Below are 14188 nucleotides of genomic sequence, written 5' to 3' on the forward strand. Positions count from 1 at the left end.
ACCATTCATAATGGCACCCCCCAAAAAGAAATACTTAGTTATAAATCTAACAAATATGTGTACCATTTGTATGATACAAACTACAAAACTGTCATTGAAAATCAATTACAGAAGACATAAATAGAAATACCATGTTCATGGATTAGGAGACTTAGTATTGTTAAAATGTTTGTTCTCCCAGTAATCAAGACAATATAGAATTGCTAAAAAGAGAGACACACAGAAAAATAGAACACAGTCAATTGGCTTTTTACGAAGATACAAAGGGAACTCAATGGAGAAGGGAAAATCTTTTCAACAAATGGTGCTGGAACTATTGGATGTCTATATGCAAAACACCTTACATACAAATTTGCTCAAAGTGAAATATTTGCAAATTACATTTCTAACAAAGGACTTTTTATAGCATCTATTTGGATCTCAAATTCAATAATATTTCATCTTAAAAATGGGCAAAAGATTATTTAAACAGACACTTTACAAATGAAGATGTATGCATGGCAGATAAGCATGAAAGCATGTTCAACATCATTCGTCATTAGGGAAATGAAAATGAAAACCGCTGTACAATACTGCTACACATCCATTGTAATGGCTACCAAAAAAGAAAAAAAAAAATCCCACTAACTAGAAACTGACAATTCTAAATGCTGACCAGGGTTCAGAATAACTCTGAATGCTCTGAATCCTGGTACACTTGCTCTGAAAACCAATTTGGTGGTTTCTTATAAAGTTAAACATGTGACTTAGTACATATCCCAGCAGTTCCACTCTTGGATATTTACTCAAGAGAAATTAAAACTTATGTTCATTTAAAGCCTATATATGAATGTTATGGCAGCCTTAATAATTGCCCCAACTGGAAGCAACCAAGTTGTCCTTCAATAAGTGAATGATTAGACCAGTAGTGGTATACCCATACAGTGGAATACTATTCAGTAATAATAAGGGTTGAACTATTGATTTATGTATCAACATGGATAAATCTTAAATGCCTTTTTCTTAAAATGTTAAGCAAGAGCCAAGAAAGATCCAACTCAAAAACCTGCACACAGAATAAATCAAAGCCTTACAGTGTTCATATGTGTATCCCCACTGAAATATAAACTTCGTAAATGTAGTGATTTTTATCCGTTTGTTCATTTGTATTTGTTGACTGAAGAAAGTAGATATTAATACTGCTGGTTTAGAGTTGAGGAAACATCTCAAAGAGGTTAAGTTACTTGGTAAAGTAGATAATAAGCTGACTCCTACCACACTGCTTCTCACCATCACATTTCTGGCTGCTACTTTTGGCTTAGCATAGTTTCAAAATTAGTCCATGGTTCTAAACTCTGACATGCATTATAATCAACTGGGAAGCTTTTAAATTTCCCACTCTGGCCTCGTCCCCCTTAAGACCAGTTGAAATCATCTCCTCAGGTGATTCTGATGCACAGTGACAAAGTTACCATTGGTCAATAAATGCATGTTGACTGGGTGAATGAACAGGTTGAGAGCTTAGTATTTCCTCTGCCCACATGCTTTTTGTCCACTGACTTTTCTTCTTTCTGCTGTCTTGTTTTCTTTCTTTACCTTACCCTTTGAAAGTTAAGTCTGGCTCTATCACCCAGGCTGGAGTACAGTAGCACTATCTCGGCTCACTGCAACTTCCGCCTCCTGGGCTCAAGCCATTCTTCCACCTCAGCCTCTCAAGTAGCTGGGACTACAGGGGCACACCACCACACCTGGCTAATATTTGTATTTTTTGTAGAGACAGAGTTTCGCCATGTTGGCCAGGCTGTCTTGAACTCCTGGGCTCAAGCAATCCTCCTGCCTCAGCCTCCCAAAGTTCTGGAATTACAGGCGTAAGCCACTGTGCCTAGCCCATCCTCTCCTTTTCTTGAAGTATTATTACAGTAACCATTAGAGCATTTCTTTGGAATTTGAGCTTCCTGGAATCTTAGAAACTCATCTGTTTGATTTCAGCCTGCAGTGGGATAGGGTTGTGTGGGGACCTGCTGCCTGAACTTCCTGCCTGTTTCTCTACTGGCTAAAGAGTTTAGTTATAGATTTAAGGTTGTTGTTATCAGTAGTGCAGATAATTGCAGAAGACTAAATTGTGTATGTGTATGAAAGTGTGTGTGTGTGTATATGTATATATTGGGACCTGCTGCCTGAATGAACTTTCTGCTTGTTTCTCTACTGGCTAAAGAGTTTAGTTGTAGATTTAAGGTTGTTATTATCAATAGTGCAGATAACTGCAGAAGACTAAATTGAGTATGAGTGTGTGTGTGTGACCCATATCCAGTTAAAATGAAGAATGGGAGTCAGTTGTATACTTCTATATAGTTACTATTTTTACTAAAAATATTTTTATGGGAATAGTTGAATTAGGATTTGGTTATTTATTTCTGAAGAACTTCATCTTCTGTAAAATATTTCTAGGAGTAGTTTGTTAATTTAAGTACTGTTGAGTTTTTGTTACATATTATTAACCTATCAATGGTGCAGTTGGGAGACAGAGATTTGAAGCTAGAATTATACACTTATTTGTGGGAGTTGAAAGTCAAAATAATTGAAGCCATGGAGATAGAAAGTAGAAGAATGGTTACCAGAGGCTGGGAAGGGTTGTTGCGGGGTGAAGGGGAACTGGGGATGGTTGATGGGTACAAAAAAAAATAGAGTGACTAAGATCTTGCCATCACAGTAGAGTGATTATAAAATTTATTGTACATTTAAAAATAACTATAAGAATATAATTGGGCTAGGTGCAGTGGCTGACACCTATAATCTCAGCATTTTGGGAGGCCAAGGTGGGCAGATCACCTGAAGTCAGGAGTTCAAGACCAGCCTGGCCAAAATGGCGAAACCCCGTCTCCACTACAAATACAAAAATTAGTCGGTTGTGGTGGTGTATGCCTGTAGTTCCAGCTACTCGGGAGTCTGAGGCATGAGAATCGCTTGAACTTGGGAGGCGGAGGTTGCAGTGAGCTGGGATTGCACTGCTCCACTCCAATTTGGGCAACAGAGCAAGATCCCGTCTCAAAAAAAAAAAAAAAATTATAATCGGTTTGTTTGTAATACAAAGGACAAATGCTTGAGGTGGTGGATACCCCATTTACCCTGGTGTGATTATCATACATTGCATGCCTGTTTCAAAATATCTCATGTACTCCCTAAATATATACACCTACTATGTATCCACAAAAGTAAAAATTTTTAAAAAGAAAGCTAGAGTTATAAAGGCATTCACAATTAAAAGTTAATCAGAAATTAAATAAAACTTTCTGGAGTCCATCAACAGGCTACATTTTTCTTTTCTTTTTTTTTTTTTTGAGACTGAATCTCACACTGTGGCCCGGGCTGGAGTGCAGTGGCATGATCTCAGCTCACTGCAAGCTCCACCTCCCAAGTTCAACTGATTCTCCTGCCACAGCCTCCTGAGTAGCGGATATTACAGGCACCCACAACCATGCCTGGCTAATTTTTTGTATTTTTAGTAGAGACAGGGTTTTTTTTTTTTTTTTTTTGAGGAGGAGTCTCGCTCTGTCGCCCGGACTGGAGTGCAGTGGCCGGATCGCAGCTCACTGCAAGCTCCGCCTCCCGGGTCTACGCCATTCTCCTGCCTCAGCCTCCCTAGTAGCTGGGACCACAGGCGCCCGCCACCTCGCCCGGCTAGTTTTTGTATTTTTAGTAGAGACGGGGTTTCACCGTGCTAGCCAGGATGGTCTCGATCTCCTGACCTCGTGATCCGCCCCTCTCGGCCTCCCAAAGTGCTGGGATTACAGGCTTGAGCCACCGCGCCGGCCGAGACAGGGTTTTACTGTGTTGGCCAGGCTGGTCTTGAACGCCTTGACCTCGTGGTCCACCTGCCTCAGGCTCCCAAAGTGCTGGGATTACAGGCGTGAGCCACCACGCCCAACCCAGGCTACATTTTTCTTCTTCTCATTAAATACTTATCAAGTGCTGTGCTTTACTACTCAGATGATGAAACCTTGCCCCAGTTTTTCTGTAAAGAATTAGAAGCCCAAAATAAGGAATTCTTTTTGCCTCTTTGGTACTCCAATGCTTGCCTCATGAAGCTCTATACATAGACATATTTTGGAGTTCCAGAAATATTACTTGAGGTTTTGATTCAAACAAAGAGAGAACAATCACCTCAGGCAATAATAGCTGTGGCTAGGGAAAAGGATACATGTGGCAAATTTCTAGGCAAGGTTTGTGAAGATAAATCTGAGGGGAATTGAGCTGTGACCATTTAAATGATGCATTTCTTAGTGACTTTCAGGCTCATCGATCAAAATTTTAAAATGAAACAGATGTGAAAATAACTGAAAGCCACAAAATGACTTCTCAGTGCCATTATCCTTTTCAACTAACAGTAATATTTAATGCACATTTAGAGTATTATTGATTTTTTTTTAAAAAAAACTTGTTACTTTGAGTGAGTGCCCCATAACATTACTTTCTTAGATATTTATTTTTTTTACTTCTTAAATACAAATTATTTTTCTTATAGAATATTTCACTAAAGTGCTAATGTAAACCTCAGAAAATGTGCTATTTATTAATCTAATCCAGAACTCTGAAAATGTTTATAATTTGAGTTGTATTCTATCAAGGACCAAAACAACTGAAAGTTTCCAAATAGTAGCTGTATTATATTGTGTATAGTGTGGGAGAGAACGATTTGCTCCTCTTATTCAAGATGAAACAATAAAAGTGTAATATTTTAGGCTAAAGGTTTAGCAACCCTCTGAAAAATTAAATAAAAACTTAATTATGTCATATGATCCAATTAATGTATACATGTTTATGTTGTGTATATGCATATGTATTTTATACACACAAACACACACATACACATTTAAATAGTGTAGTGTATCAGAATGCTACCAGTGGTTTTCTTGCAGTAAACCATGAGCTTTTAAATTCTTTCTTTGTTCATATATTCAAAAAGTTCTACTGTATGCATGTATTTGCATATTTAAAATAAAAAAATCAATAATAAAGAACCCTTAAAAAACCCAAATGGTGACCTCATTACATACAGTAATGAGCCAGAAACTGTGCTGCTATAGTAAGTAGGTAGTTAATGCCTACCTCCAGAATAGGCTTGACAGACATCTTGCCCTGATATTTAGCTTCAGGGCTCCAGAAGCCTTTTATAGAGTGGTGTCTGCACGTTGAAAATCACATAAAGAGCTTAAATACCTGTGCCTGGGTGCTTCCGCTAGAGACTCTGATTTTTGTTATGAGATGTAGTTTGGTCAGTAGGACTCTGAAGTTCCCCAGGTTATTATAAGATACAACCAAGGTTGAGAACTACCCTATACAAAGCCTATGTTGAACACTGTGCATGTTATTTTCACCTGTGTTTGTTGTTGTTGTTATTGTTGTTGTTTGTTTTGAGATGAGATCTCGCTATGTTCCCCAAACTGGTTTCGAACTCCTAGGTTCAGGTGATCCTCCTGCCTCACCCTCTTGAGTAACTGGGATTATAGGCATGTGCCACCACATCCTTCACCTATTTTTTAAAGCTATGTTTTAGTGTCCAGCGTCCCACTGAATTAATAGAGTAACATGAAAGACTGTTGTATTCTCTGCCTCTAAGTTTTCCTCCCTCTATTCTATCTTCTACATTGTCACAATAATTTTCTAAAGCATGAAATAATTGTATCATTGCCCTGCATGAAAGCCTTTAATTATCTGTTCTTTTCAGGTTAAAGTGTAAGTTCCTTATCTGGTCCCAACCTATTTTTTGTTTTATCTCTTGTTAGTCTAATGCTAGAGATGCAGAACTCTATTCATACTTAACTGTTCCTTCTGTAGGCCTTTTTTTTCATACGTGCCTTTGCATATGCTGTTTTCTTTGTCACTCGTTTTCATCGTAGCTCAAGAATAGATCCAGAAACAACGTTTACTGGAATAGAATGAAACTAGCATTTATTGGACTCATTAACTAAGGACCGTACTAGGCACTTTAAGTAACTCTTATAATCCTCATAGCCATACCTAAGAAATGGTCATTTTCCATGCTGTACAGATGGGAATCTGAGGCTTTTAGGGGATGAGTAACTTGCTTAAAATTACACAACTAGTTGTAGGCAAATATGGTATTTTGAACTTCATGTCCAGTGTTTGTTTCTATGGCCTTCCCCCACCCACTTCACATTGCTTCAGTAGTAAATAAATTAGCAATCACATTGCCCATGTGATGATTATCATAACCTCTTTCCAAACATAGTATGCATAAACGTTTGATGTTTTCATACTTGTTTTGAATTCTGTATAGCAGAAAGAAATAAATTTAATGGTCTTAAATGGTAGAATAATCACTGTATTGTTCTGTGTATTATCAGTTTTAGTACTTTTCTGTGATGATCTGAGTATCATTGAGTTGTGTATTCCTGTATGTTTACATTTTAAGTCTTTTCTGTGATGTCCTCATAAAGTACTGAGCACTTTCACTTTTCCTTTACTGCATTTTAACGCCTCTTCTGCAGTTCTTGTTTGGGCAAAATTTCCTACATTTTTCACTATCCCACAAATTGGCTGAGTAAGATTTATACATAATTTATACAGAAATTAAAGTGTTTTCAACCATAAAATTCAGTCAAGCTCATTTTCTGCCCATGTGAAGAGGAAAATTGAAAAGTTACATATGTAGATAATTTTTGTAATCCAAAGGACAGCCTGTGAAACCTTAACAGTCTCTGTGTGGGAAAGTGTTACAGTTTAACAAGAAGTTAATTTGGACAGTGTTAAAACTTTGAGATTTTTTTGGCTGTTAAGATAAATTTGGTAAAATGTAATATAGTTGGTTCCCTTATTGATGATTCCCAGATTTTTTTTAGTGTTCCTAATTGTGTTACTGTTTCTTTTGTGATTGTTTTACATCTAATTTGAATAACTTTTCCTTCATTAGAATGTGAAAGATGTTGCAGAAGTGTTCCAGAAGTGGCTGAAGATAGAAGGAAAGAAGTGCCACTGCCTATCAGAAAAAACAAAACAAAACAAAACATGGGAAATACAACCACCAAATTCCGTAAAGCACTCATCAATGGTGATGAAAACCTGGCCTGCCAAATATATGAAAACAATCCTCAGCTAAAAGAATCTCTTGATCCAAATACATCTTATGGGGAGCCCTACCAGCACAATACTCCATTACATTATGCTGCTAGACATGGAATGAATAAAATTTTAGGGTAAGTATTACTATAAACTAATTGGTATTAGGGTATTACCATAAACTAATTGCTAACAAAGTGGTGAAAGAAAAAGGAACTATGATTTTTGAAAATACAGACATACACAGACACGATATATATACAAACACGTGCATGTAATATGGTCTTGTAGTGAATTAAACTTTCTAAAACCAAATATTTGATACGATTTTCTTTATTATGATTTAGTAAAATTTTCTTTATTATATCTGAATTAGTCCAAAGCTTTTAATAGTGAGATAGGTTCATATGTTCTTGTTACTATAAATATATTTTGATCCTCAATATTTCATAGTATGAATTCTTGGTAATAATGTATTTAATTTATAACATTTCAGTTCTAGAACAGTGCTTGTCAGCTGTCAAACAAATGCAGGGAATGGTGCCAAAGGCAAAGTTCTAAACTCTGATTAGCTATTTTTAGTTAAAAAATGGGTGCATTTGCCTTTTCTTTTTCTAGTCATGATCAGTTTGAATTTCCTTTCTTTTAATGGGATTCAGTTACTTGAAAAGACGTTTCTAAAATCCAAACATTTTCTTAAAACTGAAAATACTAAGAAACTTTAAAAAATGTCTATTCAATGAGAAAGCTTTAGTGATATAGCAAATCTGTTTATATGAAGATTCTTACCTGATCACATGGGAATTACATTTGATATTTACTAGCTTATACAATAAAAGGAACAAAGAATAGAACAGTAATTACAAAGCAAGGTTAATTTTTTTAGAAGTAGACTATGCAGGTATAGAAGTCTGATGCTAGAAGGGAACGGAAAAAAATGCTTATTTTCTTATGCAGTGAAATATAATTCTAGAACTAGTCTTCAAAGCTTTTTTGAACTTGATAAAAAAACTTAATGTTCAGCCTTTTTCCTGTTTCTTCCATGTACAAATTATTGTTCCAGTTAAGCTGCTTTTTTTGCTATCTCCAAAACATGCCATGAGGGTTCTCTGTCTGCCATGTTCATACTGCTCTCTTGGCCAGGAGTATCCCCCTCTTTCTCACTCCTCTCACTTTTTCCTTTCTTACCTTTTTTTTTTTTTTTTTTTAATAGAAACAGGGTCTTGCTCTATCACTCAGGCTGGAGTGTAGTGGTGTGATCATAATTTGCTGTAACCTCAAACTTCTAGACTCAAGCTATCCTCCTATCTCAGCTTCCCAAGTAGCTAGGACTACAGGCATGGGCCACCATAGCCAGCTAATATTTTGTGTATTTTTTGTAGATCTGGGATCTTGCTGTGTTGCCCAGTCTAGTCTTGTACTTCTAGCCTCAAGCCGTCCTCTCTCGCTTGGCCTCCCAAAGGGTCTTTTTTATCTAAATTTTGCTCTTCAAGATCTTGTGTGTGCCACATCTATCTACTTAAGTTGTCATAACCCATAGGAACCTCTGTCTTTTTAAAAAAACTTTTATGGCTCTTCATCATTTGTTTGTTTGCCTCACATATTTGCTGTACATTACCTATTATGTTTTACAATTTTGTATAGCTTCTCTCTACCTATATTAACAACTTCTTTTAAGGTATCTTCTTTGTACATCTAGCATCTAGCATAGTATTTTACACAGAGTAAATAGAAGTTCTATAAAATCATTACACAAAGAAATATTTTTATTAGGATTTATGAATGAGAAAAATTTCATAAATAATTTAGATCATCCAGGCCTATGACTTTATTAGGTTTATCTTGATTTTTATAGGTATTTCTTTTATCTCATTTTTTTGCTTTTATCTTTCATTTTTATTTCTCTAAAAATAGATACTTAGAAGCCACCTCCAGCTTAGCTTGTTTAACATTTTATATTTTCCCTTCCAAAACTGGGCCTTCCCCCTGTTAATGACACCAGCATATTATGCTGATGTAATAATGGCAAATGTTTATTGAGGGCTTACTGTTTAATAGAGCTATTAACAGTGCTGTACATGCATTATCTGAATCCTCATTACAATTTTATGAGGTAGTTTATTGTCTGTACTTTGTAGGTGAGAAAACTGAAGCACAGTAAGGTCTCACAACTTGTAACTGGCAAAGCTTGTTGCCCAGGTAGATGACTGTAAGCTTTGGGCTCTTAACCACTGTACTGACAGCCTCTTATTTCTATAGTCATATCAGCTATGTGTCAGGGCTGCACATCACTTATTAGCAAAGCAAATTACTTAGTCACTCTGGACTGCAGTTTTCTTACCCGTATAATGGATACTTACCTCACAGAACTTCCAGGACAATTAAACAGTTAGTGTGTTATATGTCTATTATGCTGCCTAACATGCAATATACACTTGCTAATGTTTATTACTTCTCACCGTTATAATCCTTACTATCTTTAAATCATCCTTGATTTACTCTTCTCCTTTACTACCATGCTACTAAGTTCACTAAGTCTCACTCTTGGATATACTTCTTTCCGTTTCTTTTACCCTAAACTTAGTTCACTCTTAATCATCCCCTGCTCCTAGTACTTGAAAGTATCTGGCCTCTAAGTGGTATTTTTTACAATTCTTTTCCTCTTATAGTCTAATGTCCAGATTAATTTTACTAAAGCATATGCTTTCAGTGTTCTTTCTGTCTTGAGAAAGTTATAATACCTTGTTTTCTACATTATATTCTATTTGGCTTTCAAAACTCTCTTTACTTCTGCCTTCATTCTACTCAGTAAGCCTGTTCTCTTGTTACTTTCTAACATGATCTTGCCATTCAAACTGGTTGATTGACTTCCCCCTTACTTTTCCCCCTTTTAAGAATGCTACCCACTTAGCTTCATTCCAGTTGTTTCTGGATTCTCAAATGGCTTCTCTCTTCTCTAATTACCTGTCCTTTAAGTCCTAACTCAGTTTCTGCCTTATTTGTGAATTCATCCCCAACTACTCTGACCTGCAGTATTCTTTCTGTTCTCTGAAATTCCTACAATTTACATTTAAAATCATATTATTATTATTATTACTAAACTCATCTCTGCTAGAATGTAAATATTATAAATACAGTGCTAGAGACCCAGTTTGTTCTCAATAGATTGTGGATTACTAATCTATTAAGGCTTTTTAACATGACATTTTTGTTTTGTTTTATTTAAGCTGAACATTTTAAGTGAAATTATAAAACTGTTGATATATTACAAAACTTCTAATATTGGATACTTCAGTAATATTTAATATCAATTATTATATATAATTGATTAAAACTTATTTATAATACCAATATAAAAGTATTTAAATATTGTTATTATTAAGGTAATGTGTATATTTTAACATAAACCAAATGGTAAAATACTTTTTAACCCTTTAGAGTTTACAAATATACTTTATGTAAGTGGAAAACATTATATAAGAAAGTCATTTAGTCCAGTGATTCTTAAAATATGTTCTGAGGACTCCTGGATCCTGAGATTCTTTCAAAGAGTGCATGAAGTCAAAACTATTTTTATAATTATACCAAGATGTTATTTACCTTTTTTACTGTGTTGGCATTTGCAGTGGTAGTGCAAAGAATAGAGGATAAAAATGCTGGCACCTTTAAGATGAATGAAGGTAGTTGCACCAAACTGTATTAGTAATCATTGTATTCATCACTGTTAGTTTAAAAAAAAAAAAAAGAGGCAGTTTCCTCTAAAAATATCTTCAATTAAAACAGTCAAATTGATTTTAATTAATCTCCATCCTTAAGTAACACATCTTTTTAATATTCTGTGACAACTTCAAAGTATGATAAAGCATTTCTGCTACATATCAAAATACGACAATGACTCTGAGGAAACGCACCTGTGCTGTTGTTTGAATTGTGAGTTGAACTGCGTACTTTTTTAATGGAACACCATTTTACAACTAGCAACAAGAACAAAACAATGGTTGTTCAGACTTGGGTACTTAGCTAACATTTTCTTGAAAATGAATTGAGTCTGTCAATTCAGGGACAACTACTGCCAGTTATTTGTTGCTAATGATAAAATTTGAGCTTTCAAGTGATTATTAAAATCCAGGAAAACTTGTATTCACTACCTTCAGCTCAACAACTTCTCAACACAGACTTTTCTGATAAAATTGACGATTATAGCTTTTTATATTATTTAATGAAATGTGACATCTGGAAGATCTGCATAACTCAGTGAATCAATATTTTTGAGAAGATCAGTGTATGATTTTTTAAAATTATGTATGGTTGAAGAATACATTCAAAATGTAAGATAGACCAATGGACTTTAATGTAACAGTACAAAAAGGACATTGATACCATTTCAGATACTACATTGCAACTAATCTTTGAGAAATTACTGATGTTGAATTTTTGATATAGTATCAAATATGTATATTCACTATTATCTGAGACAGATATTTAAAAACATTTCTCCCTTTCCTAACTATATAAAGGCTGGATTTTCTTTATATAGTTAAACCAAAACAATTCATTACAACAGATGGAATCCTGTGAAAATCTAGCTGTCTTCCATTAGACTAGACATTAAAAGAGATTTGTAAATATGTAAAACAATGCCACTCTTTTCACTTTTTTAAAAATATAGTTATTTTTATTTTAAAATATTGTGTTAATGTATAATGGGTTTATTTTTAAAATTAATGTATAAACCATACAAACAAAAACTCTTAGGAACTTACAGTAATTTTTTTTTTTTTTTTTTTCTGAGACAGGGTCTTGATCTGTTGCCCAGGCTGGAGTGCAGTGGCACAATCACAGCTCACTGCAGCCCCGAACCTCAGGCTCAAGCAATTTTCCTGCCTCAGCCTCCCAAGTAGCTGGGACTACAGGCGTGTGCCACTATGTCTGGCCAATTTTTTTTTTTATTTTGTAGAGATGGAATTTCGCCATGTTGGCAGGCAGATCTTGAACTCCTGAGCTCAAGTAGTCCGCCCTTCCTCGTCCTCCCAAAGTGCTGGGACTACAGGCATGAGCCACCACACCTGGCCAGTAATTTTTAAAATTGTGTAAGAGTCTTGTAACCTAAAATGTTTTAAGAACTGCTGATCTGGTTCCTCCAAGCAGAAATGTATCTGTCTATCCCTGTCATAGGTTATCATTTTATTGAATGAGTATTTAAAGACCTACAGGAAATACGATTGTATATTCTCTTTTACTTACCAGTTTGGGTTACTTTTATGATACTTAACTTTATACTTATGTTTTTACATCTTCTACCGAAAGTTTTCGGATATTTTCTTTTTTGTTTTCTGTTTTGAAGAACAATGGTTCATAATTTTTTAATTAAAGCTTTTAACATATTAAGCTAGAAACAGAAATTACCTTATTGTTCTCGTTTCCTGAGAATAAACAACCCTAATTCTTTAATCATATATTCTTTTGTCTTTGGAAATTTATTTAGATATTACAGAGAGAATCACAAATCAATTTTTTTCCAGGTTTATTTAGGTATAATTGATATATTTAAGGTATACAATGTGATGTTTTGAATATATATGTATACATTGTGAACTGATTACCACAGTCAAGCTACTTAACATATTTATCTCCTCAAATAGTTTTTCTGTGTGGTGAAAATACTTAAATTATACTTTTGTAGCAAATTTCAAGTATATAATATATAATTATTAACTATAGTTACCATGCTGTTTATTAGGTCTCCAGAACTTAATTCATCTTCTAACCGAAAATGTGTACCCTTTGACAAACATCTCCCCATTTTCTTTATCCCGACCCTGGTTAACCACCATTCTAGCATCTGTTTCTGAGTTCAGTTTTTTAAAATTCTGCATAAAAGTGAGATCTTGCACTCATTTGTGTTTCTGTGTATAGTGCATTTCACTTAGCAAAATGTCCTCCAGGTTCATCTGTGTCAAAAATGGCAAGATTTCCTTCTTTTTTAAGACTGAATAATATATCGTTGTATATATGCCACATACTCTATTCATTCACCCATTGATGGATATTTAGGTTGTTTCTGTATCTTATCTATTATAAATAATGCTGTAGTGAACATGGGAGTACTGATATCTCTTCCGAGTTTGTGATTTTATTTCCTTGGATATATACCCAGAAGTAAGATTCCTGGATCATATGGTAGTTCTGTTTTTAATATTTTGCTCAACTTCCATACTGTTTTCCATATGGTTGTACCAATTTACATTTTCATGAGCAGTGTACCAGGTTTCCCTTTGCACATTTTGCCATCACTTACCTTTTGGCTTTTTGATAATTGCTATGTGAACAGGTATAAGGTGATATTTCATTGTGATTTTGATTTGCATTTCCATGATTATTAGTGACGGTGAACATTTTTTATATGACTGTTGGTCATTTGTATATCTTGTTTGGATAATTATTTAGGTCCTTTGCCCATTTTTTAATTGAGTTATTTGTTTTGTGTTACTGCATTTTATGAGTTCTTTATAGTTTTTATTCATTTTTCAGGTGTATGGTTTGCAAATATATTCTCCAGTTCTACAGGTTGCCTTTTCATTTTGTCAGATTATTATTTTACATAATTAATAGATTTTGTTATAAGAAATTAACTCTTTTATACGTTTACATCTTGTCAAATAAGGATAAATAGCATTTACCTATCAGCATTAAGTAAAATAACTTTTATTTAATTATTTTTGTTTTAGGTAGGTTAAAATGTTGTGCTATATTTAATCCTACTTTACTATCTCACAAGTTGATGACTATTACTTTCTCATGCTGCCTCATATAATCTGGGATGCCTTTCTGAGACTTCAGTGTAGACTCTAGCTGAGCTTGGCTAGATTCCTTTTTTGTTTTGTTTTGAGACAGAGTCTCACTCTGTCACCCAGGCTGGAGTACAGTGGCGTGATCTTGGCTCACTGCAACTTCTGCCTCCTGAGTTCAAGCAGTTCTCCTGCCACAGCCTCCCGAGTAGCTGGGATTACAGGCACCTGCCACCACGCCTGGCTAATTTTTGTATTTTTAGTAGAGATGGAGTTTCACTATGTTGGCCAGGCTGGTCTGAAACTCCTGACCTCAAGTGATCCACTCACCTCAGCCTCCCAAA

At 34.9% G+C, this 14188-nt stretch overlaps 1 protein-coding gene across 4 annotated transcripts in view; it reads left to right on the forward strand.

The window, feature by feature from the left end:
• The window catches only part of ANKIB1 (ankyrin repeat and IBR domain containing 1), a 171081-nt gene that overhangs the window by 57445 nt on the left and 99448 nt on the right, over nt 1–14188 (forward strand). For all 4 annotated transcript variants that reach the window (XM_033194801.1, XM_033194805.1, XM_033194804.1 and 1 more), the window contains one exon: nt 6911–7193. In XM_033194801.1, the coding sequence (XP_033050692.1) occupies nt 7006–7193 (188 nt within the window). In that variant the 5' untranslated portion in view covers nt 6911–7005. The remainder of the gene's footprint in view (nt 1–6910; nt 7194–14188) is intronic.

The sequence above is a fragment of the Trachypithecus francoisi genome, unplaced genomic scaffold (assembly GCF_009764315.1).
Source record: "Trachypithecus francoisi isolate TF-2019V2 unplaced genomic scaffold, Tfra_2.0 Lachesis_group4, whole genome shotgun sequence".
Taxonomy (NCBI): Eukaryota; Metazoa; Chordata; class Mammalia; order Primates; family Cercopithecidae; genus Trachypithecus; species Trachypithecus francoisi.